The sequence below is a fragment of the Triturus cristatus genome, chromosome 4_2, assembly GCF_964204655.1.
Source record: "Triturus cristatus chromosome 4_2, aTriCri1.1, whole genome shotgun sequence".
In the NCBI taxonomy this organism is placed as follows: domain Eukaryota; kingdom Metazoa; phylum Chordata; class Amphibia; order Caudata; family Salamandridae; genus Triturus; species Triturus cristatus.
This window is the reverse complement of record NC_140586.1, coordinates 88870926-88895317: the sequence shown is the minus strand read 5'-3', so window position 1 is coordinate 88895317 and position 24392 is coordinate 88870926. Positions and strand designations below refer to the sequence as shown.

At 43.8% G+C, this 24392-nt stretch overlaps 1 protein-coding gene across 1 annotated transcript in view; it reads left to right on the top strand.

Moving 5' to 3' along the window:
- Positions 1 to 24392, top strand: part of QTRT1 (queuine tRNA-ribosyltransferase catalytic subunit 1) — a 232031-nt gene that overhangs the window by 105914 nt on the left and 101725 nt on the right. Inside the window, exon 7 of the mRNA XM_085600680.1 lies at positions 1872 to 1947. Coding sequence (XP_085456806.1) covers positions 1872 to 1947 — 76 coding nt within the window. The remainder of the gene's footprint in view (positions 1 to 1871; positions 1948 to 24392) is intronic.

The window sequence follows — 24392 nt, the reverse complement described above, 5'->3', positions numbered from 1 at the left end:
TTATACCCCAGTAGGTATATTGCTGAATGGGTTCTGGAAGAATAAAAAAAGTTAAAATAACCTGACACATCCAAACTGCATCATATGTGGTGTTGACCTGTAAAGAATAGTGATATATTTCTGTGATATATTTTTCTTATCTTTATCCGTTATAATTGGGAATAAGTGCTGTGTTATGCCAGGCGAGATGGTACAATACAAAAACATACACACACAAACATAAAACACACACTCTATATCTAAGGACCGCGTGGTGTGCGTATCCATATGATAAGTAGAACTGAGAGTATCTGTTAAATATATCTCTCCTTCAAAAAACAGTTTAGTGACAGATCAAGAAGCCTCCAAAGTTTAGGCTGTTCACGTACTCTTATATCGCCCAGATAATTCCCCATGAGCTTTCAAAACGGGAGGGAAGGGGTACCTATAGTCACACACTGTTAGAAGAAAATGAAAAGGGAAAAGAAAAGCTGTTGGTTTGGAGATCCTTCCTAATTGAGCAGCGTTTCACTGTTGCAAATCTGCTGTGCCGTACTTACAATATCAAGGTTACCTCCTCACCAGGACACTGCCTCTCAGCGGCTCCGTGGAACATTGAGCCAGTGTGGGCAGTGTCCTTAAATACTGAGCATAATTGGTAGTTTTGCTGCGAGTTTTGCTGCGAAAAAACTGCACTAATTGGTACAAACACTAAACCGTCAGAAAATCCAAGATGGTGACCTAGAATGGCACCTCCGGCTGAATGTGTTTGTTCCTCACTTCCTGTTGCTCGAGGGTGTTTGTTCCTCACTTCCTGTTGCTCAAGGGTGCCTGTTGTATAGCCCTAGAAGGGAAAAATACTAGTGCGCTAACTAAAAGGACACTACCTCTTCCTAACACTTTAAACCATCCGAGTGTAAAATGTGGACTAGCTGGATAGCGTATACAGAGCATAATAGACTGGAGCGCTCACCGAAAAAGCTTCCTGTTGTACGAGCGTATAATGAAAAAACTAATAATAATATTAAAAATAAAGTAAACCAGGTCTGGGCAAGTATTTACTAATGGTACATGCAATCGCGTTTATGGTAGACATTGTACCAAGGGAGTGTGCAGCCAGACATGCGGGTTACTCTGAAGTGTTTTTTCCCCTCATGTTTCATAATATGTACGACAAAATGGGGGTATTGGCAACCCACAGTAGAAGGGTGAACTCATGACGGCATAAACAAACAAATACAAGAGTGGCAAGGCAATGACTTCCCATGTTTCTATTTGGCCCCTCATGGCGACATTGTTGAGGTTTTTATGTCGGACCCTAGTGTTTCTTAAAAATCGGTGTGTTAACAAAACCGGGTTTCTGATTCAGGGACCCCTTCCTACATCATGATGCTGATTTGGCTTTTTTATGCCAATGCTATTTAGTATCAGAAACAATTTTTATTATTATTTTTTTGCTGCTGCTGAGGCTTTTCGGCATCACCCACAAGCAATGACAATGCGAAACGTTTGGCTACTGCCTTTGAAAGGCTTTGTCGTAACTGCTTCACTATCCTGTTGTCCTGCTAGACACTTAAAATCAGTATTGTTTATTGGGCAGAAACCAAAAATGCTTTTGGCTATATCTGTTTAACCTGACCTAAGCTGCCTCTGGTTTCACCTACATGTTGATACAAGAACTCTCCACCAATAATTTGTGGTGCCTGTCCATCAAAGCAAAACTGCCTGCATCATGTATTCTTATGGGCAGGAATGGGGATAATGATGTAGGAGCAGCATTTAAGATACAGCAAGGTTTAAAAACATGTATAGAGTTGTTTAAAATGATATAGCTCATCTGCCTAAGGAGCAGAACTTGTAATGCGTTTTCTTTCTTCATGTTGCTTCTTCAGGTACGCAACTGACTTAGTGGTTTGTGTGGCCCTCGGATGTGACATGTTCGACTGTGTGTTTCCCACGCGGACTGCCGTAAGTATCTGTAGCCTTGCTTCTCCTTTATCTGTTGAGTGATAACCCCAAGAAACTCCTCCTTGGTGGAGCCTGGCAGCTCACTGTCTCTTTGGTTGCTAGAAGTGCAGATTTAATATGCCTGGGTCTGCTCCCTGGTAATAACTCTTGTACACCAAAGGTTCGAGGCATATGAGCTGTAGATCATATGCGTTTGCATTGATCGCCATCTGGTGTTGGGCCCAGATGTTTGCACTTTAATTTTCTTCGGAGAAGTCTTTGTAGTCACGAGGTAGGTGACGCCTCCCTTTGGTGATAGTGCGCAGGGTCATTGACTCCATCCCCAGATTGTTTTTTTCCCCCATCGGGTTTGGATGTGTATTGCTGCGCTCCGGTTCGCTATAGTTTTCAATCCCCTTCGACACGCAATCCTCTACCCTCGACGGTATTGTCTTTCGCGTTTCCCATTCCACGTGTATTGTGTACACAGTAAAAACCTTAGGGCGGGAACTTCGAGGCGGGCCTACCCGTGCCGACCACGCCAGCAATCGATGGAACGGACTCCTTTCAAACTATGTCCCGGGTGTCGTGCTAAGTTTCCACGCACCGACTTGCACGAGCTCTGCAACATGTGCTTATCCCCGGATCATGAAGAAAAATCCTGCGAAGCCTGTCGATCATTCCAATCGAAGAAGACCATCCGTGATCGTCAGTCTCTACACCACGAGATGCAACGCAGCAGCGTCTCCGTACCGGACATCTTCAGCGAAGAAGAAGAACACAGTCCTGCTGCACAAACCAAAGAAGAAGAACTGGTCTCCATGTCCGAAGCCAACTCCGACATGGAGGAAGGCCTGAACTTCACCCCAGGTCAACGTACTGTGAGTACAGATCCCCATGTACCCACTAAAACAAAAAATAAGGTTCCGGTATCGCCCTCGGGCCAACACCGAGAAAGAGTTTCAGATGCCCCGCCATCCAGCCCGGCTATGAAACAAAAACACAAGCCTTTCGGCTTGGGCTCGAGCTAGCCCCAGTCCGGTGCCAAACCAACACCTTCGGCACCGAAGCATAAGGACAAACATGTGCCACTTCCCATGCCGCCGGCACCGAAAATCTCTTCGACACCGGAAACCTCAGAGACAAAACCCTCGGAAACAAGGTCATCCAAGCCTAAAGCCTCGGAGACGGAACGCTCTACACCTAAAAGCTCGGAGCCCACAACCTCCGCGCCAAAGATTTCAGAGTCGAAACGTACCACTCCGAAGACTCCACAGTCTAAAACGGCCCAAACTAAGCGTTCGGATTCAAAAATACACTGAGCCCAAATCCTCGATGCCGAAATCCAGTCCGAAAGGGACAGTTACCCCTTCCAAAGAACTTCCATCCGAAGACACACCTCTGGATCCAAAACAAAAAAGACTTCGTATTGATCCAAAAACTGGACACCTTCTGGCTACTCTTCCTAAGAAACGAAAGTTAGACCTCCCACAAGATGACCCTATACCTCTGACGAAAAAAAAAAGATATGGGAACTAACCCTCCCCCCCCATTACATACCTCCATCTCCTCCTCCTATTCCGAACATTAAACCAGCAAATTCACCACCTCCAATGTCACCTGACACGCAGGATGACGATTTTACGGATGGGGATGGGAAAGGGATGATGCTCATCGTATCCCTCACAATCCAGACATACCACATGACACTGATCCCTGGGATGATTATAATAAGGATCCAGACCAACCTAATGACCCGGACTTGTATCCCTCCAGACCTTCCCCACCTGATGAAAACATGGGCTTTACACAACTTATCAACGGGGTTGCCCAATATCACGGGGTGGAACTACATACAGGCCCTCTAGAAGAAGATTTCCTGGTAAAAACATTCACACACTCACAGAGGTCTACTAACACTTTACCCATGCTCAAGGGCATGTTAAAACATACCGACGAGATATTCGAAGACCCAGTTAGAGCAAGGATATTAACCCCTACGGTGGATTAAAAATACAAGCCCACTCCTACAGACCTTGTATACATAAAAGGTCAGTTACCATTAGACTCTCTTGTTGTGTCTAACACCAGCAAAACTAACTCTCAAACTACAGGCGACGACCCTCCTCCGGATAAGGAGTCTAAACTTATTGATGCCTCTGGCAAGAGAGTAGATTCACAAGCCGCCAATTATTAGCGTATTGCCAATGCTCAGGGTCTGTTGGCACGCTGCGATAGGGCACACTACGATGAGATGGAAAAACTCATGCAACATTTACCAGAGGAGTATAAAACTAAAGCTAACGACCTCATTCAAGAAGGGAAGCTCATCACCAACACTTCCATAAAATACGCCCTAGTTGCAGCAGACACAGCTTCTCGTGCTATTAACACTAGCATACTTTTGCGAAGACACGCTTGGTTTCGCATCTCTGGATTCAAGCAGGAGGTACAATCCTCCATACTTAATCAGCCCTTTGATAAAGAGCATCTTTTCAGGCCATCAGTAGATACTTCATTAGAAACAATGAAGAAAGACACCAAAACTGCAAAATCCATGGGAGCCCTACAATTCACTTCTAGCAGGGGTTCCTTTTAGTCGCTTCTTGTACAGGGTTGGCTCAGAAACACTGTCGTCAGAAAATCCCTCCTCCTCTTACAAAAATAACAACCAATCCAACTCCTCCAGAGGATATTTTCAAGGAGGTTACAGAGGAAATAATAACAAGGGAAGAGGCAGAGGTAACTCCATCCGCACTTCCCCTGCCAATAAACAGTGACCTCCCTCCATTACCCCTGATCATTTCACTCCTATCTGGGGACGTCTCTCACAGTTCCTACCTGTCTGGAACTCAATCACCTCAGACAAGTGGGTAATACAAATTATCCAACATTACTAGTTCTCCACCAACAGTCCTTCCGAGACAGCGTGCAATGTCACCAGAACATCTCACCCTGTTAAAACAAGAAGTCCTCTCTCTGTTAGACAAACATGCAATAGAACCGGCACCATTACGTCATCAAGGGACGGGAGTGTACTCCCTATACTTTTTGATTCTGAAAAAAGACTGCTCCCTCAGGCCCATATTGGACCCAAGACAACTAAACCTCTACATTCAATCGGACCACTTCCACATGATAACCCTTCAGCAGGTGCTCCCATTACTTCAGCAAGGCGACTTATTTTCCACATTTGATTTAAAGACGCCTATTTTCATATTCCCATTCAGCCAGCTCACAGGAAATATCTCAGGTTTGTGGTGGACGGACACCATTACCAATCCAAAGTCCTCCCATTCGGGGTAACTACAGCACCAAGAGTCTTCACCAAGTGTCTAGCAGTAGTCGCAGCTCATTTAAGAAGACAACACATTCACGTCTTCCCTTACTTAGACGACTAGCTATTAAAATCCAAGTCGCGACACAGCTGCATACACCACACTCACAAGACAGTTCAGCTGCTTCACGACTTGAGGTTCACTGTCAACCTCACCAAGTCTCATCTTCAATCCTCCAATACGCAGGCGTACCTAGGAGCCATAATAGACACTTGCAAAGCTCTAGCGCTCCCCAACCCAGTCAGAATACGCAGCATGCAAACCCTAATATCACAGTTTCAACCACAGCACTCCCTACCAGCACAGGTGTTTATGCAGTTGATCGGAATGATGGCATCTTACATTCAAATTGTTTCTTACGCAAGACTTCAAATGCGTCCCCTACAAGAATGCTTAGCACGTCAGTGGAACCAGGCTCAAGGTCAGTTAACCGATCTGGTGTTGGTGGGCGGCCACACTCCTCGCTCTCTGCAATGGTGGAATACACAAAACCTTTCCAAGAGGCGGCCATTCATCGACCCGGTTCCACAGATAGTGCTCACAGCAGACGCATCCCTCACTGGTTGGGGAGCTCATCTTCAAAAACATACCATTCGGTGCATGTGGACTGTACAACAAAGACAACTCCACATAAACCATCTGAAGCTGCTAGCAATTTTTCTAGCACTCAAAGCTTTTCAGATGCATCAAGTAGGCAAAGCTGTCCTAGTTCGTACAGACAACATAACAGCGATGTACTACATACAAAAACAGGGAGAGACACACTCTCAATAGCTTTAACACCTAGCTCAAAGCATATAGAGATGGGCCATACCTCAAAAAATATATCTACTTACAGATCATCTCCCAGGAGTAAACAATCAAAGTGCAGATCTGTTTAGTCGTCAAAAACAACAGATCCACGAAGGGGAACTACACCCTCAAGTTCTTCTCCCATTTTTCCAAATGTCGGCTACCCAGAGATAGGTCTGTTCAACACACACCTCAACGTAAAATGCCCAAACTTCACGTCCAGGTAGCCACACCCATTGTCCAAAGGTAATGCGCTATGGATCAATTGGTCAGGGATATTTGCTTATGCTTTTCCACCTCTCCCGCTAATTCCATTAGTGGTTTGGAAGCTCAAGCAACATTCCCACACAATGATCCTAGTTGCTCCCACATGGGCTCGACAACCATGGTTCACAACACTGTTGGAACTATCAGTAGTTCCTCATCAAAAACTACACCTCTCCCCCAAGCTTCTCACTCAGAACCATGGAGAGATAAGGCATCCAGATCCCAGTCAACTCAACCTTGCGATCTGGCACCTGAAATCATAGAGTTTGGCAACCTTAATCTCCCGCCAGACTGCATGAACGTCATTAGAGAGGCTAGACGCCCTACCACAAGAGCATGCTACGCAGCAAAATGGAAATGATTTGTAATTTATTGTAATAACAAATCAATCCGCTTGATTCTTCAATTCAAAACATCATTTGCTATCTGTTACACCTACAAAGGGATAACTTAGCATGTACATCAATAAAATTGCATCTTGCCGCAATAGCGGCTTACCTACAAAACAAACAACACTTGCCCTTGTTTCGTGTACCCGCTATCAAAGCCTTTATGGAAGGACTCAAAAGAATCATTCCTCCTAGACTTCCACCTTCTCCCATGTGGAATATTAATATAGTCCTTACAAGACTCATGGGCCTGCCATTTGACCCTTTGCACAAATGCGAACTACAGTTTCTGACTTGGAAGGTAGCCTTCCTTATAGTCTGAGTTACCCATGTTTTTTCCTCAACCAGACTCAGTAGCAGAACGTGCTCTTCACACATTAACCAAACAAATCTTTTTTGTTTTTCCCCCACCCCATAAAGCATCCCATTTCAAAATCAGGTATTGCACCTTGGATAGTTAAGTGCATGCAAATATGCTACCTTAAAGCTAAACGCACATTAGCAATTCCCCCTAGAGCCCATTCTACACGCAAGCTAGGGACTTCTATGGCATTCTTAGGGAACATACCCTTAAATGACATCTACAAGGCTGCAACATGGTCTACACCACACACATTCACAAAGCAGTATTGTGTAGATGTGTTAGCAAAACAACAAGCTAGCGTGGGCCAGGCAGTTTTAAGAACACTATTTCAAACTACTGCAACAGATACAGGTTAACCACCGCTAGGAAGATAACTGTTATATAGTCTATGCTAACGCATATAATCTACAGCTCATATGCCTCGAACGGAAAATGCTACTTACCCAGTCTGCATCTGTTCTTGGCATATAAAGCTGTAGAGTAATATGCACCCACCAGCCTCCCCGGGTACCTTTATCTGTTGCAGTATTATCTTACCTAGATACACTATATATGGACATCTCTTTCTACTCTTACTAACTCCACCATCAACCCTCACGGCAAAGTAATCTGGGGATGGAGTCGATGACCATGCGTACTTTCACCAAAGGGAGGGGTCACCTACCTTGTGACTACAAAGACTTCTCTGAAGAAAAACAAAGTGTAAACATCCGGGCCCAACACCAGATGGCGATCTAGCCTATCACATATGAATCTACAGCTTTATAATAAGCCAAGAACAGATGCATACTGGCTAAGTAGCATGTTCCTTCTTGCTCTCAAGGTTTTTTTCCAGGCAGTGACCTTTGTTGTGCATAGCTTAAACTAATATGCCATATGGTTACGCTTCAACTAAATGCATTTATACATTTATTTCAGAGCTGTTGTGTATCGGTACAGTACACACAAAGTGTGTTTATAATCCTCACACCACTGATTGATTGTCTAGACAGAATCAATTGTAGAATTTTGCTACAACAGCTCTTGTTCTTGCTGTCTGCATTCAATCCAGCTTCCTCATGTTTCATAGGCAGCTGAAGGCTTGGCTATTCGGCATAGACTTGGGAATCAAAATGCATGGCTCCAGGTAGTCCTATTCTAATTATCCTTAATTGTGTTCTCTCATTACACGTTTCCCAATTCAAATAATCAGTGCTTAAGAGTTAACACAGTGCACTTGCCAATCTGACCAAAATAAAATGGCTTGCGTTTTGGAATAGTAATACTGTCTCGTCATTGCCAGATTTTAGGTTGATGTACAGAATTTTCAAAACCCTTGCAGGAATTAATTTTGATCCTGAGACACTAATCATGAGATACTTTGTCCTCATGCCGAAAACTTCCCAGTTCAGGAATGACATTTTAAAGGTCAACTAAAAGCCTCTGTTCGATTCGAGCACTTTTGGTTTCAGTGTTTTTTATTTCATAAATGTACTACAGTCAGGTTATGTTCCCACCTGGAAAACTCATTTGTAATTTGACCTGTCCAAAAGTTACTGTAGCAACAAATCAGTCACACCAACTTTCAGCATCCCTTTGTCTTTTCCTCAGCCCATTCTAACCTGTTCCAGAATTTCAGAGTTCCATAGCGGACCCCTAGCATCTGCCTCCAGGGTTTAGATACATTTTTGTGTCATCCTCAGATGTCCCTCCCCACCTCCAGTTAGTATCCCTCTATAATTTATGGCAGTCTCAATCTCAGATCCCTGAATCCTATTGCAAGGTATGTATTCAGCGGAATCTGCACTGTTATAATCATTGTTCCTTAACAAAGTGCAGTGTGCAAGCTGATACATTCTTTGTTAATTCCAGATCCGCTGCAACTACATATCCAGAGATGTGGAACAGAACTGTCCCCCACTTGGCTAAAATTAATATTTTGGCAGCCATGAACATATGAATTGATTTTACCTGTACCTTAGTTTAGTGAGCGCTCTACCATAGACGGACAGCACAGTAGCACCTTCTCCAGACTACCTACCAATTGAGCTCTAGTCACTTTATGTACTTCATCTAGGGCCAGATGTACGACCGTTATTTGAGGTTGCAAAGGGAAATTGCGACTGCAAAATAGGTCAGCCCAATGTACTAACCCTATATTGTGAGTCGCTAACCTATTAGCGACTCGCAAAATAGGGTTAGCGACTCGCTAAGGGGCGTGCCAAGGGTGTTCCTTCCTAATAGCGAGTCCTAACCCAATGTACGATTGTTTTGTGACCACAGTTGCAGTCGCAAAACACTCGCAGTTTACCACCCTTCTCAGAAGGGTGGTAAAGCACTGACCCCTTCCCCTTTGTGAATGGATGTGCAAATATTTTTTAAGAGCAGGCAGTGGTCCCAGGGACCACTGCTTGCCCTTAAAAAATTAAACTGAAAAGTTTCATTTTTTCTTTTTTAAATGCAGCCCGTTTTCCTATAATGAAAAGTGGCTGCATTAAAAGCAAGCATTTGCAATGCAATAGGTCTCGCTTTTACGCAAGTTTAAGCTATTGGCATTGTAAATAACAATGCCTTTTATGTTTTTTAAAACAAAAACAAAAGGCATTATTATTTGCAATGTCAATAGCTCAAACTCACGTAAATGCGAGACCTATTGCATTGCAAATGCTTGCTGTGTTCTTTTCTTGGGAATGCCCTAGCTGACTAACTGAAAGAGATTCAACGCTCTTATACCACGGACACATGGACAATCACGTTTTTCTTTTATTTTATAATTTTAGCTCTATGAATGCCACTTGAAGTATTCCTACTTCAAGGTGTGCTATGTGGAGTTTCTGGCGTCATAATTAATTAAGCAAGAGAGTGGGCAAGAGGATGCTTCAGGAATGGAGTTTAGCTCCATTGTCAAGCTAAAATGGTACTTTATGCTTTCAATGAAGCACTGTTGGAATGATGTCTGATCTTCACCACATTGTGCAAGGCAAGTAATACGCTGTCTGACAATATAAACAGAGTCAATGTGCCTCGTATCTTCGACAATTCCCTTTACAATGATTTACTGCAGGAACCTGTCGTGTCTGCACTGAAATGTAGACATTTGCTATTAAAAGAATTGAGATGAGCACTGTAAACAACAAAATAAGAACTATTCACCAAAGGCACACATTTTCAATTTTCTTCTCACAATTTGGTCCAACACAAAAAAAACTCTAAAGCAACATAAACGCCACCCAGTCAAAATCGTAAAGAGGAAAGTTTTTTTTCTTTTTCATTTCCATTAATTTGTCCATGTGCATTACTGCCAAGTGGCCCAGGATATGTGGCACCTTTTGCTAGTTTTGACCTTTGTAACCAGCAAACTATGTATTTGGCATCGCTTGGGTTTTATTTCACAATTTTTAAGTATAGCTTTAATAATTGCAGCATGCAAAATGCTGCTGGTAAAAAGAAAAAACCAGACCCGTCCAGTGAATAGGGAGACAGGGTCGTAAAGTCTGCATGGTGGGAAGTGGTGAACCAACCTTTGATTGTGATGTAGCCTGGAGAGGAGGCGGTCATATTGTTTGACCCCTAAGAGGGCCTTGATCAGCACTGGACAGATTCAAACCCTGACCCTCTTTCTTCATGTCTGTCTCTGTTGGTCTTTCAGCAACACTGAGTGACAGAGTCGACGCTGTCCCAGTGCCTTACCTCTCGCGGTCTCGAGCTCCGCTTCAGCTCCGAGGTTTATCCATGAAGGTGGGTAGGTTCCACCACATCCATCGAAGCCCTGCTCTTTGCAGCCACCAATGGCAGCCCCCGCCCATGCGAGGGTTAATCCGCTGCCTCCTCAGAGTCCCCCGAATGACAGTGACAAAGATGAATGCCTAATTCACTGGAAGCGTCTTCTCTGCTGCCAGTAATAACGAGTGGTGCGCGCGCGCCACAGCGAGACGTGCTTTCAATTATTGCGCCCGTGTCTGGGCACGATAATTGAAACCACATGGCCTATTGGTGTCTATTACGCGCACCAAGCGCGTAATAGACACCAATAGGCCGTGGGCGGAGCAACGCGCCCGCCTTTGGCCAATTGCGTGCAGTCTTTTATAAAAGACGCACGCAAAGGCCAATGGGGTCGCACAAAAGGAATCGCATACGCACAAGCGTGTGCGATTCCAGGGTCGATTTCTGGACCCCGGACAAAAGGACTCTCGCCTGCGCGAGCACTGCTGCGCAGTGCAACGCAGGTCGCGAGACCTAAACACTGCTTTATTGACAAAGTAGTCCCAGGCATTGTGGTCTGCTAACCCCAGCAGGCCACCATCCCTGGCAGTGCCAGCCATTCCCAATGATATCGCAAATTGTGACAGCCTCATTAATATTCATGAGGCATGCAATTTGCGAACCCCATTGGGAATCGCAGTGTCTGAGACACTGTTGTACATTGAATTTTGTGACTCGCAAATTGTGACTCACAATTTGTCGCAATTTGCGACTCGCAATATTCAATGGTCATACATCTGGCCCACTATACCTTCATAAAAACTTTGTCAAACAGGGCAACACAGTGTGCTCTGCTCACCTCCACCAGAAAGGCAATCGAGATCTATCAATGGTGTGTAACTGCTCTTGTCTCAAGTGCCACCAGTATAAAATCATAAACACAGATTCTTGCTCAGGCGTCTGGTGCAAAGTTATTCATACTTAGGAGGGTGTCCCTCCATTGCTCATTGTCAATCTGCTCCACCAGTTCGGTCTCCCTGACTACATGAAACTTCTATCTCCCTGAAAGAGGTGAGGATCCCATACATGCGGAGGGTGAGCAAAGTTTGTCTGCCGTCTCAAGCAGATCTTGAAAACCGTTAGCCCCTGGTTGCTCCTGGCAGTACTTGTGTATTAAGCCTGATGCAACGCCCTTGGCTTCAAGAGCTGTGATCACCCCCTATCCTCTTTGTTTTCCTTCTTATTTGCAGAAGTTGCATAGTTCCTGCAGCTTGCAGATGTAATCTCTCCATAGTTTTGAAGGAAGTTTTAAAGTAAGTGTCTGAAAAATATAGAGGATATTTGGCAGAAAAACAACATATTAATCACTGCTCTCCTCCCCATCCACAAGGTCTTGTGGTGATACCAGATATTAATATACCATTTTACAGTCCTGTGCAGATCTTCAGAATCCTGTGCATGGTTTCCTGCAGGCTGTCACCAGCTCCACCTCCAATATTGAGTGGCCACCTTGGTCCTCTTGAATGCGACATACAAAAAAATGATGGGTGGAATGCTTTAAATTTTATCCACCAGTAATTACTGTGGCTGCATTCCAGTTCTTTATTATTTAGCTCATCACGCCACCTCAGTTTGGACCTGCCCATATGCACATTAGCCTTGACCCTGCTTCAAAAGGTCCTGCTCGTACAGCTAGATCATGTCCTCCTGAACCAAACAAGACTAATGCTGCCCTTTTCAGCCAGGTGTAGCTTTGTTCCAGTGGGACAGTGTTCACAGGCCCTTCGCACCTAGGGCGTTACACTGGAGTCTACAAAAAATGATAGGTGGAATGCTTGAATCAATCTCGGCCACTGGTAATTACTTGGGCCTCATTCCAGTCCTTTGTTATTTTCAACACCATGCTTCCTCAGTGAGGTGGCAAACTGCAATCATCTTAACCTTTTGTGGCTAATGTTAGTGCTAATCCCTCCAACTCATTGGTATTCTTAAGCTACAAACACCTGATTTTTTAAATAACTTCATGATAGAGGAGCTAGGTTCTGTATGAGATCTCATCCGCAGACATCGTAGTCTTAAATGTATTTTTTCCCAATTTGACCCACTTAGCCTCTTAGTTTTCTCTGATATGCTCTGCGAGGTGTTACAGCATAAACAGCAATGAATACATCTGTTGTATGTTAGCCTTTCCCCATCACGGTCCATTAACTCTTTATCTTAAGCCGTTGGTAAGTGGTAGCTGCTATGATCCAAATTTTAAGCATCTCCATAGAGCTCCTCCTGTTAATATGTCTCCTGTAAATCTTCAGTCAACCCTACAATATCCGTAAGAGATGTAGCACCTTATTTATGCTATCACTCGTTTGTCACCCTCTAATAAACCCTTGATTGATCTGTGTAAGAAAACAGGCTGTTACTTGTGTGGCTTGCACATGTAATGAGTCCACATTCACCCCTTCACTGGGAACCCAACACCACATTGTAGCGCTGGACTCTCTCAGGGTAGCAAAGCAGTGCACTTCAAGGCCCACTCAGGGGAGGTGGTGTGGGCATGTAATCCCCATTTGCTGGCACACAATAATAATCAATAAATGATGGTTCAGTCTGTGCTTTTTCTTTAGAAAAGGAAAAATACATTTATTACACATACTACTTAATGCTACACTGTAATTTACAAATATACATAAGGCTGGTGGATCTACCCTGACTTGAGTGTACCCAGGTGTCAGAGCTAAAAATCGACGTTGACGGAGATCCAAGATGGCGGAGTGAGGATCTGTGCCGAGTAGCTCACCTGGAGGCTCCTCTCTTTTCCCTCCTCTGGCGAAATGTTTGTGATGGAGAGGCTGTAATTGGACGTCACGCTTAAACTCAGGAAGACAGTGGGGCTTTCCGAGGAGCAAAAAGAAATCAAATCAAACGGGTTTTGGAGCTTTTCTGAACCTTGGAGTGGCAGCGGCGGTGGCAGCTCTTACTGATGCTAAGGCTCCCGGACACTGTTTGGCTTTTCCGGCGGACGATTCGAGGTCTTCTTGGGAGCTCGGGGCTCGGCTGGCTTAGCCTTAATCTCCGTGCTGTCTCTCATACTTGGTGGCTAAGGAGAATGTCTCCAAAAAATCCGCCACGAACAATGCGGAATAGCAAGCAAACAGGAGCAGCGGCCCCTCCAGCTGTAACTGTTCGAGCAGCAGTGGCGGCTGTGCTTCCCCCAATCGTTCTGGTCACCGGAGCTGCTGGAACTCCCGCTTTAATGAATGACGGGACGCCTTGCTATGGAAGAGGAGCGGGCGGATATCGAAATACTGTCATTACCATTACCGTCAGCTGGGTCATTGCAGCAGGAGAGAGGAAATACCTGCAAACAGGTATTGAGACCACCTATTTTACTAGCGGGCTCGGATATAAAAAACTCTGGTAGAAATGTAACCAAGACGGCGGTTAAACCTCCGGCAAGAAGGGGGGGGGGCGGCTGGGGGTGAAGCAGACTGTGTTTCTTATGCCTCACAAGCTATTCCTCCAAAAACTATCCCCGCTTCTAAGGAGGTACTCTTGGGTAATGCAAATATATGCGACTTACAGGGGCTCAAACAATCTAACTCACCTACCTGTAATACTCCTGCGGAGCCTGAAGGGATACTTACTGGCCCCTCAACGGAACAGACACGGGTTGAAGAGCCAATCATCACTACAACGGCTGAAGCTGCTGAAACTCCGTGTTTCGGCTCAAACACGGTTGTACAGATTTCGGCTGGAGGGGTGAGCACCGCCACTTTGGATTCAACATCTGTTGCTGAACCTGTTAGAGGCTCTCAATGTACGTTGCAGGATATTGGGACATGTGAAGCAGCGGCGCATATCTCCAGGAAAGGAGAGCTAGCAGTGGGATATGTGGCGCTCACTGAGTCTACCGAGCGTGCGGAGCGTGCTGAGCTTGCTGAACCTATCGAGCAAGATTCCTTTGAGGACTATGATGCAGAGACCGGGACAGAGGATGAGGTGGGGGAGAGGGGAGAGAAGTACTATCACACAGATAGCAAGGCAAAATCTCGCGCAGGAAGAGGACGTAAACTCAAAAGTAAGTCCAGGGCCAAAAGAGGAGGCAAGGCTGTTGCTATTCCAAATCGGCCTATCATAAACAATAACCAAAACTCAAAGAAGATTTATCTGGACAAAAGTCCTTTAAGAAAATGGATTGAAGCAAAAGGTTTGGTTAAAAACATGACGCTGAGATTATCAGGGGCAAGCCCTATAGAATCTATAGAAGCTACAGAACTTCTGCCTACTATAGAAATGCTTCACCCTGCCGGCAGTCCTACCATACTGGAAAATAGTGCCCTAACTGCCCCATTTAACCTGTCACCGGACGGGCCAATTGATCAAGAACAGCTCCTGACTCAAGAATATGTGGGCGATCCCCTAGTACGGGTAGGTGAAAATCTACAACCTAATGTAATCGCAGCTTTTTCATCGACGAGCAATGCCTCCCTCCCCTCCACTGGGAGCCCTTCTTTTGCAACGATATTTCCTCCGGCCAATCCAGCTATGGGTGAACATCTACGTACTGTTAAAAATGGACCAGGGCAAGAAGTGAGTGACCTCTCTTCATTAGACACAATACTCCAGCTTTTGAGTGACCAACGGGTTGAAGATCGTCTGACTTCAACAACGGGTGGTCGAGATCGAGGAAACAAGCACAAAGACGATGGCTGCAGTCGACAAACATGATTCCCAGCTGTCAGTGCTCCAACTAAAGGTTGAAGATTTGGAAAACCGACAGAGACGATCCAACTTGAGACTCTTTGGGATACCAGAAGGGTCCGAGGGCTCTGATTCGAGGGCTTACTTAGTGGGGCTGCTTCAGAAAGCTTTCCCAGACCTTGCAGACTGGGACTGGGATTCACAAATCCAGCGTGCTCATCGCCTACCCTTGGTTCTGAGAAATAGGGAAAATCAGTTTCCACGTCCCTTTCTAATTTTTTTTGGTAACTTTTTACTGCGCCAAGCAGTTTGGCAGAGAGCACGCCCTAACGCCCCTATAGTTATAGGCGAGTTTTCAATTTTTGCTCGCTCTGATTTAAGCAAGGAAACAATGGATAGACGCTGGATGCTCCGCAAACTGATTGATCCTATTAAATCCAGCGGAGGTCAGGCGTTTCTTCAGGAACCCGCCCGTCTTAAGGTCATCAAAAACGGACGTACCCATTTTTTTAATGATGCAAAAGAAGTTGAAGCGTATATCTCTAGTATCAATGCGGACAAGAGCCAGACTCAATATTAACCTGAAGATTTAGCTCTAATTAAAATGTGTAAATATAATTCATAATTGGCAGGCACAGCACTTAGAAAACACTGGTTGTAGAGGGGGTATCATTGAGAATATGAAATGTGTTTGCCGGGCCTTCCACCTAGAAACATTGGTTGATTATGGGAGCCTTCTCGTTTATTATGGTTACGAAAAGTGCCTATTCAGTTTTTGTCTTATTTTTTTTCTTTTTTGTCTTATTTTTTTTCTTAAAGAGGAGGGAGGAATGGTGCCTCTTAAGGTGACTTGCTACGCCCGCTGCCTTTCCAGCGGCAGCCGTTAATGAAAGGTGGCTCTTCCCCGGCTGGGGTGAGAGCCAGGGGGGAGAAGGGAGGGGGCGTTGGAGGGGGGAGAAAAATTTAGTAAAAATTGTTTTCAGGCTGCATAAGAAATAGGAAACATATCAGGACATCTGGAGATGGGTTTAAGGTTTTTATTATTTTTACAAATGTATGAAATAAAGTGCCTAGCCTGGAACGTAGCGGGGCTAAATAGCAAAAACAAGAGATCTCTGATCACAGAAGAACTAAAACTACACAACCCTCATATCGCTCTTCTCTCTGAGACACATATCGCTGGGAAGGATAAGAAGCTACTTAATCAACTGGGATATGATATTGTGGTTTGTTCTACCCTCGGGTACTCCATTAGAGGGGTGGCCATTCTCAAGGATAAACGATTTAGGACTGAAATATTACAGACCTCTTGCGATAAGGATGGCAGATGGGCGGTTGCTCAGATTAGCCTTGAGAACCATAAATATGTATTATGCGTGGTGTACGGTTCTAATACAGATGAACCGTTGCTCTTTGATCAGCTGAATATTAAACTCTTGGATTGGGAGGGAGAACTTATCATTATAGGGGATTTTAATTGTATTATGGACTATAAAATAGATACAACTAGGTCCGGCAGCTTCCAAAGGATGCGCAAAACCAGGTTGTCTATCTTTGACCTATGCCGTATCCACAATATCAAAGATGCATGGCGGCATTTATATCCAAAAATACCGACATACACATATTATTCAGCGCCTCATAAACTCTGTTCAAGACTGGATATGGCATTAATAAGCGATAACCTACTAAAGGTCAGCTCCATGGTTTTATGCCCCCGAATTTCCTCGGATCATAACGCAATAATGCTGATATTTACTATAGCACACACTAGGACCTCTCCTAGGCCGTTCTCCTTCCCCAGACATTTAGTTTCAGACTCACACTATATGATGCAGCTTAAATCGCACCTCATAGAATTTATAGATATCAACACGGATTCAGCTGCATGCTGCACGGTATGGGACGCTTGCAAAGCAAGTATTAGGGGTTTTACTCAGGCCTATGTGATTAGACAAAATCTGGAATGTAGAAAGCGCAACGCCCTGCTGATTTCAAAAATAACTACTCAAGAAGAAATACTGGCCTCAGCACTCCGATTAAATTCATTAACGACTACAGAAATTGGCCTTAAACTTGGCCTATTAAAAAATGAAGCAAAGACTAAGTTTACTCAGAAGAGTAGCACTAGCATTCATAAATTTAAAATAGCACAATATGAGGGGGGGATAAAATTGGTAAAATCTTGGCCTATAAAGTTGCTGAGGACAGAGCACGCACTTTGATTACAAGTATCAGGGGGGACGGCAATAAAATTTATAATCAGCCACCAGACATACTAGAACAATTTGCTGATTTTTATAGAACATTATATACCCCAGAAAGCGTACCTAATCTAGATACAATTCGGGATTATGTTGACGAGCATTTAATAAACTTACAGAATATCTCAGGAATGGACTCACTGTCTGACAATATAACCATGGCAGAATTACATCAGGCCATAGCCTTACTACCCGCAGGGAAAGCGGTGGGGGAGGACACAATACCTCTGGAGATATATAAAGCGTGTTTAGCGGAATTGGAATCTCTGCTATTGAAGGTAATGCAATCTGTTGGGCTAAACGGAAAAGCTCCTAAATCATGGAACAGGGCGAAAATAATCTTTTTTCTGAAGGAAGACAAGCCGAAGGAGGAGAGAGGGTCATATCGACCCATATCTTTGATAAATACTGACGCAAAAATATTCGCAAAAATTTTAGCATTAAGATTGTCCCCTATCCTGCCTCAAATTATTAACCCACAGCAACACGGGTTTATAACTGGGAGAGACACTACAACGCATGTAAACATGGCCATTACGGCATTTGATGTAGCAGAGATAGAGTCCACCCCACTCGGCATGATCTTATTAGATGTCGAGAAGGCTTTTGACCGAGTGGGGTGGGACTATCTCTGGCGTGTCTTGTCTAAAATGGGGTTCGGGGGGCAATTTTTGTGTGGTATACAGGCTTTGTACGATAATCCAACGGCCTGTACCAGTTATGGGGGCCTGACCTCTCCAGATTTTTTAATCTCACGCGGCACCCGTCAGGGATGCCCCCTATCACCCCTCTTATTTGCCCTTTCATTGGAACCTTTTTTGTTTGCTCTTCAGTCCCAAACCCAGATTGCACCTTTCAGGTCCGGTTCACAGGTGCTAAAAATAACAGCATATGCTGACGACATCGCGGTCTAATCACAAGATATTGTGGAGGCACTACAAGGTATCGTCTTAGAGGCAGGCAAATTCGGGAATGTGTCTGGGTATAAACTTAATCTACAAAAGACGCAAATCATAGCTAATTATACCCCAGCCGTGGCGGTTCCTGAGATCTGTAAAGTTGCTACATATCTAGGGGTCAAATTAACGGCCAAACTACAGAAAATTAATAATATAAATTAGAACGAATTAACTAAATCTACTATTCTACTATTAAAAAAGTGGCATAAACTACCCTTGAACCTAATCGGCAGAATTAATCTAATTAAGATGAAGGTACTGCCTAAATTTGTGTACCTATTTCGATCTATCCCACTGGCTCTAAACAATATGTTTTTAAGCAACTAGATGGAGCACTCAGCAGATTTATCTGGGGCTACAAAAAAGCGAGAAGGTCGCTGAATCTTTTGAAAAACAACACGAATGTGGGAGGGCTTAATTTTCCTGATTTTAAGCTGTACTTTTGGTCTGCTTTTGTTATGCGCTTCCGCTCTTTACTTAACAGAGGAGGGGCACTTTTCTTTCATTCTTTCATGCTAAAACATGATTCAAATATGTTCTTGTTACGAGCAAATGACCCTAACTACTTCAAAAGAGTCAAATTTAAGACTGCAAGAGACCTAATAAACATCTGGGGCAACATATTAACTTTCTGCAAAACTACTTTTTTCCATTCAAAGCTACAGCTGTGGGGCAATCCGGGCCTTCCGGGAATTTTCAATGATAACAACGCTCATAGTTGGTCTAGGTTAGGCATCAGTGTCTTAGGGGATCTATATGGTACACAAGGGTTTTTAGATTTTAACACTCTTAAATTGTTATATGATCTACCCGAAACTATGAGGTACAAACACCTACAGATGCATGACTATCTGGTCAACAAAAAGCAGGTTCTGGAGGTTTCAGATAGCGACATATGGACCTGTCTATACTCTTTAAAAACAAGCCTTCGACTTGGTGCCGAGATCCAAACTCTGGAGTGTCCTTGATGACCTAGGAGTCCCGCCAGATATCCTGGCCATTTTGATTAAATTACATCAGGACAACTTTGCGCGGGTCAGGTGTGGTAGGATGGGGGGCTTAACAGAAAGATTCCCCGTTGACAGGGGGGTGAGGCAGGGATGTGTGCTTGCACCCACCCTGTTTTGCCTCTTTGTCAACGGGGTAATCTGTCCAGGATAGAAGACATCGACGCTCCTAAACTGAATGGCAGCAGGGTGCCTGCCATAATGTTTGCAGATGACACCCTGCTGCTGTCTAAATCCCCCATGGGAATCCAACGGACAGTGGATGGGTTCTTGAAATTTTGTACTGAGAGGGGCCTCGAAATTAACGCCTCCAAGACAAAATTTATGATTCTGAACCCTACCCCCTCAACACGTCCTAATCCTTTGTTGGGTACAGTGCGATTGGAGAGGGTTTCCATATTCGAATATTTGGGGGTAACCCTGAATGAGAAAATGACATGGGGGACACATACGATTAAGGCAAACATGAAATTATCACAGAAAGTGGGGGGTATTACTAGAATGGCGGGTAAATCTATATATCGCCCTCTGGGCCCCATGATACACATCTATAAATCCCAAGCTCGGGGCTCAGTTATATATGGGGCGGAACTTTGGGGCCATACTCCTGTTAAAAACCTAACAATCACAGAGAATAAATTTCTCAGGCAGCTGGTGGCCCTCCCTTCGAGTACCCCATTGTTTCCCCTGAGATTGGACCTAGGTCTTAGGCCAATTGCTGAGGAACTTGGTTTAAAACCCCTAACCTTTTGGCATCGACTATGGAGCAGCCAGGAACTTAGTGACTATAGAAGCGAGCTGCAGGAGTTCCTGGCTTTACCGAACATCAGTAACATTCCCTGGTTAAGATACATAAAGAGATTATGTGAAAGTTTAGGCCTACCAGAATTATGGACCGACCCTGTTAACTTAAGCAGGAGGACCCCTCGAAAGGCACTCTCACAACTTTATTATCAGTCAAAGCTGAATACCGCTCTAGACAGTACACGGGTGGGCTCATTGACTAATACATTTATACAATTGAAAGACTCTTACCTAATGGAAAGTGTTTTGGATGGCATGGCTCCTGTGATGGCAAGAAAGCTCTACCTACAGTGGAGATATGGTTCTCTACCTCTGAGGGCCTTTACCAGCTCTTGGTCCCAGCCTCCAACAATAGAGCAATGCCCAGCCTGTGCATATCCGCAGGAAAGCGACTTACATGCAGTCCTTTTTTGTAAAGCCTACCAAAGAGCGAGGAAGTACTGGCTTCTACCCATTCTTAAAAATATGGGATTTAGGAAATATCTGCCTGCGTTCAGAATCCTAAAAACTGATCTGTCACCTCCGATTGTTTTTGCTGTGGCAAAGTATCTAATGGCCATGTGGTATGTTCGATCTCGTCTTTTAAAAGAGGGGGGGGTTGTATAATGTCATAAGATTTTGGACTATCTTCTTTCATGTTTTTTAATGCTTGTATTATGAAATTTTCGAAAGCCACTGTTTACATGTAATTGTTTAAAATATCGAAAACTTCAAAATTTTAAAAATTGCTATGTATTTATATCTTTGATGATCTAAATGATCAAAAATAAAGATTTGATTTGATTTGAAAAAACAAATCGGTAATAAGTGATACTTACAGTCTCTTAATCGGTCTTAAATCAAACGATTGCCTTAAACTAGCTGATAAGTGGGGTAGGCTACTAGGCCTAAATATAACATCAAGAGACATAGAGTGTTCCCTGTCAAATATCAACAAGCGTGTACGATCATCCAGTTTAAGGCTCCAACAATTTAGAACGAGCTGCATGCTATACTACACGCCCGAAAGAATCTCTAAATGGTCCTCTAACAATTCCTACAGCGATCGCACGAAATGCCCCAAATGCTCCGCCGAGGCAGCCGACCTGGCACATATGCTGTTCTCTTGCCCTATTCTTAAGGCCTTTTGGGGGGACATTCAGAAGGTTCTGAAAATCAAGCTGATTCAGCTACCCACATTTACTGCTGCTTCGGTTTTGTTAGATATCTATCTTATCTCTTTCCCACAGGCTGCCCTGGCCACTATACTTATGTCTTGTGCCAAATTAATTCTGGCCAGAGCCTGGACCTGCTCCGAACCACCTACGGTCTGGGATTGGTGGGCACTGGTAATTGAGATTCACTCGATGGAGCTAGCATTAGCGAACCTTAGGGGAATAAGCTCCTTGAGCAAATATGAAAACAGTTGGGGAACTTTTGTGGAATGATGGGGCTCTCTCCATCTGTTTAGTACAGTCAAATATCGAGCTTTAATGCGCCTAATAACGAGTTTCTTTCTTTTTTTCTTTATAAACTCGTTTCCAGAGCTATCTATTTTGGCCTTGTGTTGAAAGAATGTTATAATTTATCAGAGAATCTATACTTTGTCTTTCTATTTTTTCATCTCTGTTTTCTTGATTATATATATATATATGTCCGTCAATACATGTATTAATGTATGTTTTACTTGTCAGCCTGTCAACAAATAACAAATTAAAAAAAAAAAAAAAGCTGGTGGAAATATCTTTGGCAACATTATATTCGGGTCATGACCCAAAAAAAACAGTTCCGCCCCTCCCCTCCCCCCCCCCCCCCCCCCCCCCCCCCCCTTACGACACAGCACATAATGACAGAGGGGGGTGTCACTTTACATTAGGTAAATGCTACGACACTTAAAGACCAAAAGCACATGTCATAATGCCTCTTTCTGTCACTGACTTCTTTATCCATAGTCCATCTGCAATCATTATAAGTAATAAAGTATTGCAACCAGGTGCATACAGTATAATTAATAAAACTATTTAGTGTTTGTGGAATAAACATTAGTATCAGCAATACCAGCAGCAATAACAATACCTTTAAATAAAGAACACTTTTAACCCCTTCCTTCCCCCCTCCCTCCCCCTTTGAATCCTTTTTTGGCTTTTTGGCGTAGTTCGTATTTAGGCCCTCGTAACATTTTGTTCACATAAGGCATCCACGCCAAACTTGCGTCCTTTTCTTTGAACATCCTGGGGATTGTAAGGGTACCCAGATTGTGGATTTCCCAGGAGGGGACCAACAAATTTGCCAAAATACAGCTACATTTTGGGGTTTTGGGAAAAAAGTGCTGCAGAGGAAAGCGTCTTTTTTTTTTTTTCTGCAAATGGTATCAACAACAGATTTGCAGTGCTAAAATCACCATCTTCCCAGCTTTCAGGTACAGGCAGAATTTTGTCAGAAACCAAATTTGTCTACACAGTTTTGGAATTTTTGTGGGACATAGCCTATTGTTCCTATTTTTGTGTGCTTTGAACCACCTTATAGTTAGTGGTAGAAATGGGTGTGGAACCAATAATGGATCCTGGAGAGCTATACACCTCTGAAAAGTAGACACAATTCTGAATTCTAGAAAGTAACAGTTGAAATAAAAAATATTGAAATTGAGTTGAAAAAACTGCGATCTGTGCCTACGTTTTCACCTGTAACTTCTTATTTGTATGGCAGATTTTTTAAAGTAATACACCGTTATGTCTGCTGGACCCTTCTGGTTGCGGGTATATATAGGACTTGTAGGTTCACCAAGAACCCAAGGTACCTAGAGCCAATAACTGAGCTGTGCTTTCAATGATTTTTCATTGTGTACCGGGTATACAGCAATTAATTTTGTAAAATATAAAGAGTGAAAGATAGGTATCAAAAAACCTATGTATTTCCGAATTGGGAACAACATATGGAGTTTAGAAGCAGTGGTTATTTGTGCATCTCAGAATTTGTGGTTACCCATACTAGCATGTGAATTAGGGGGCCTTTTTCAAAATTACGTCTTTTTTACACACTGTCTTACATTTGGAAGGTAGAAATGCATAGAAAGTCAGTTGGTAATAACACTTGTTCTACTATTCTTTGTTACCCTAAATCTCTCGATACAAATAAAATTTTCCAGTGAAAACTGACACTTTTTTTTATGCAATGTGCCTACCTGTGGATTTTGGACCCTAGCTCAGCCGGCACCTAGAGAAACCTAGCAAACCTGTACATTTTTGTAAACTAGACACCCAGGGGATTCCAGGATGGGATGACTTGTGTGGCCCTCACCAGATTCTGTTACCCAGAATCCCTTGCAAACCGCAAACTTCGTAAAAAAAATAAAATAAAAAAACACATTTTCCTCACATTTTTATGATGGAAAGTTCTGGGATCTGTGAGGAGTCATAAACTTCCACTCGCTCAGCATTCCCTCCAGCCTCCCGATAAAAATGGTACCTCACTTCTGTGGTAGGCCTAGTGCCCGTGACAGGGAACGGCCCAAAACGCAACATGGATACATCATATTTATCCAGTGAAAACGGACCCTTTTTAGTTCTGTTCTACGCAGCGCACATGCGCTGCATAGGAGGGCCTTTAGCCGTCGCTCTGCTCTTTTTGAAGCACACACTCGTGCTTGTGGCGGCATCCACCTTGCGGGAGCGAGCAGCGGCGCGCATGCTAATTGGCTGTTGCTCGCTCCCGCAAGGCGGATGTTTGCGACAAGCACAAGTGTGTTTGAAAACAGCTGCTAGTCTCACTCGCTCTGCCCTCTCCGTCTCCTTAATATACCCAACCAGCCTCAGGGCCGGAGACGTGATCATATCAGATACGAAAAAGATTCAACCAAACGCTGCCCTTCAGCTGTATTTATTTACATATGAACAGACACCGGCATTTGAGAAACTGTTTCCTAAA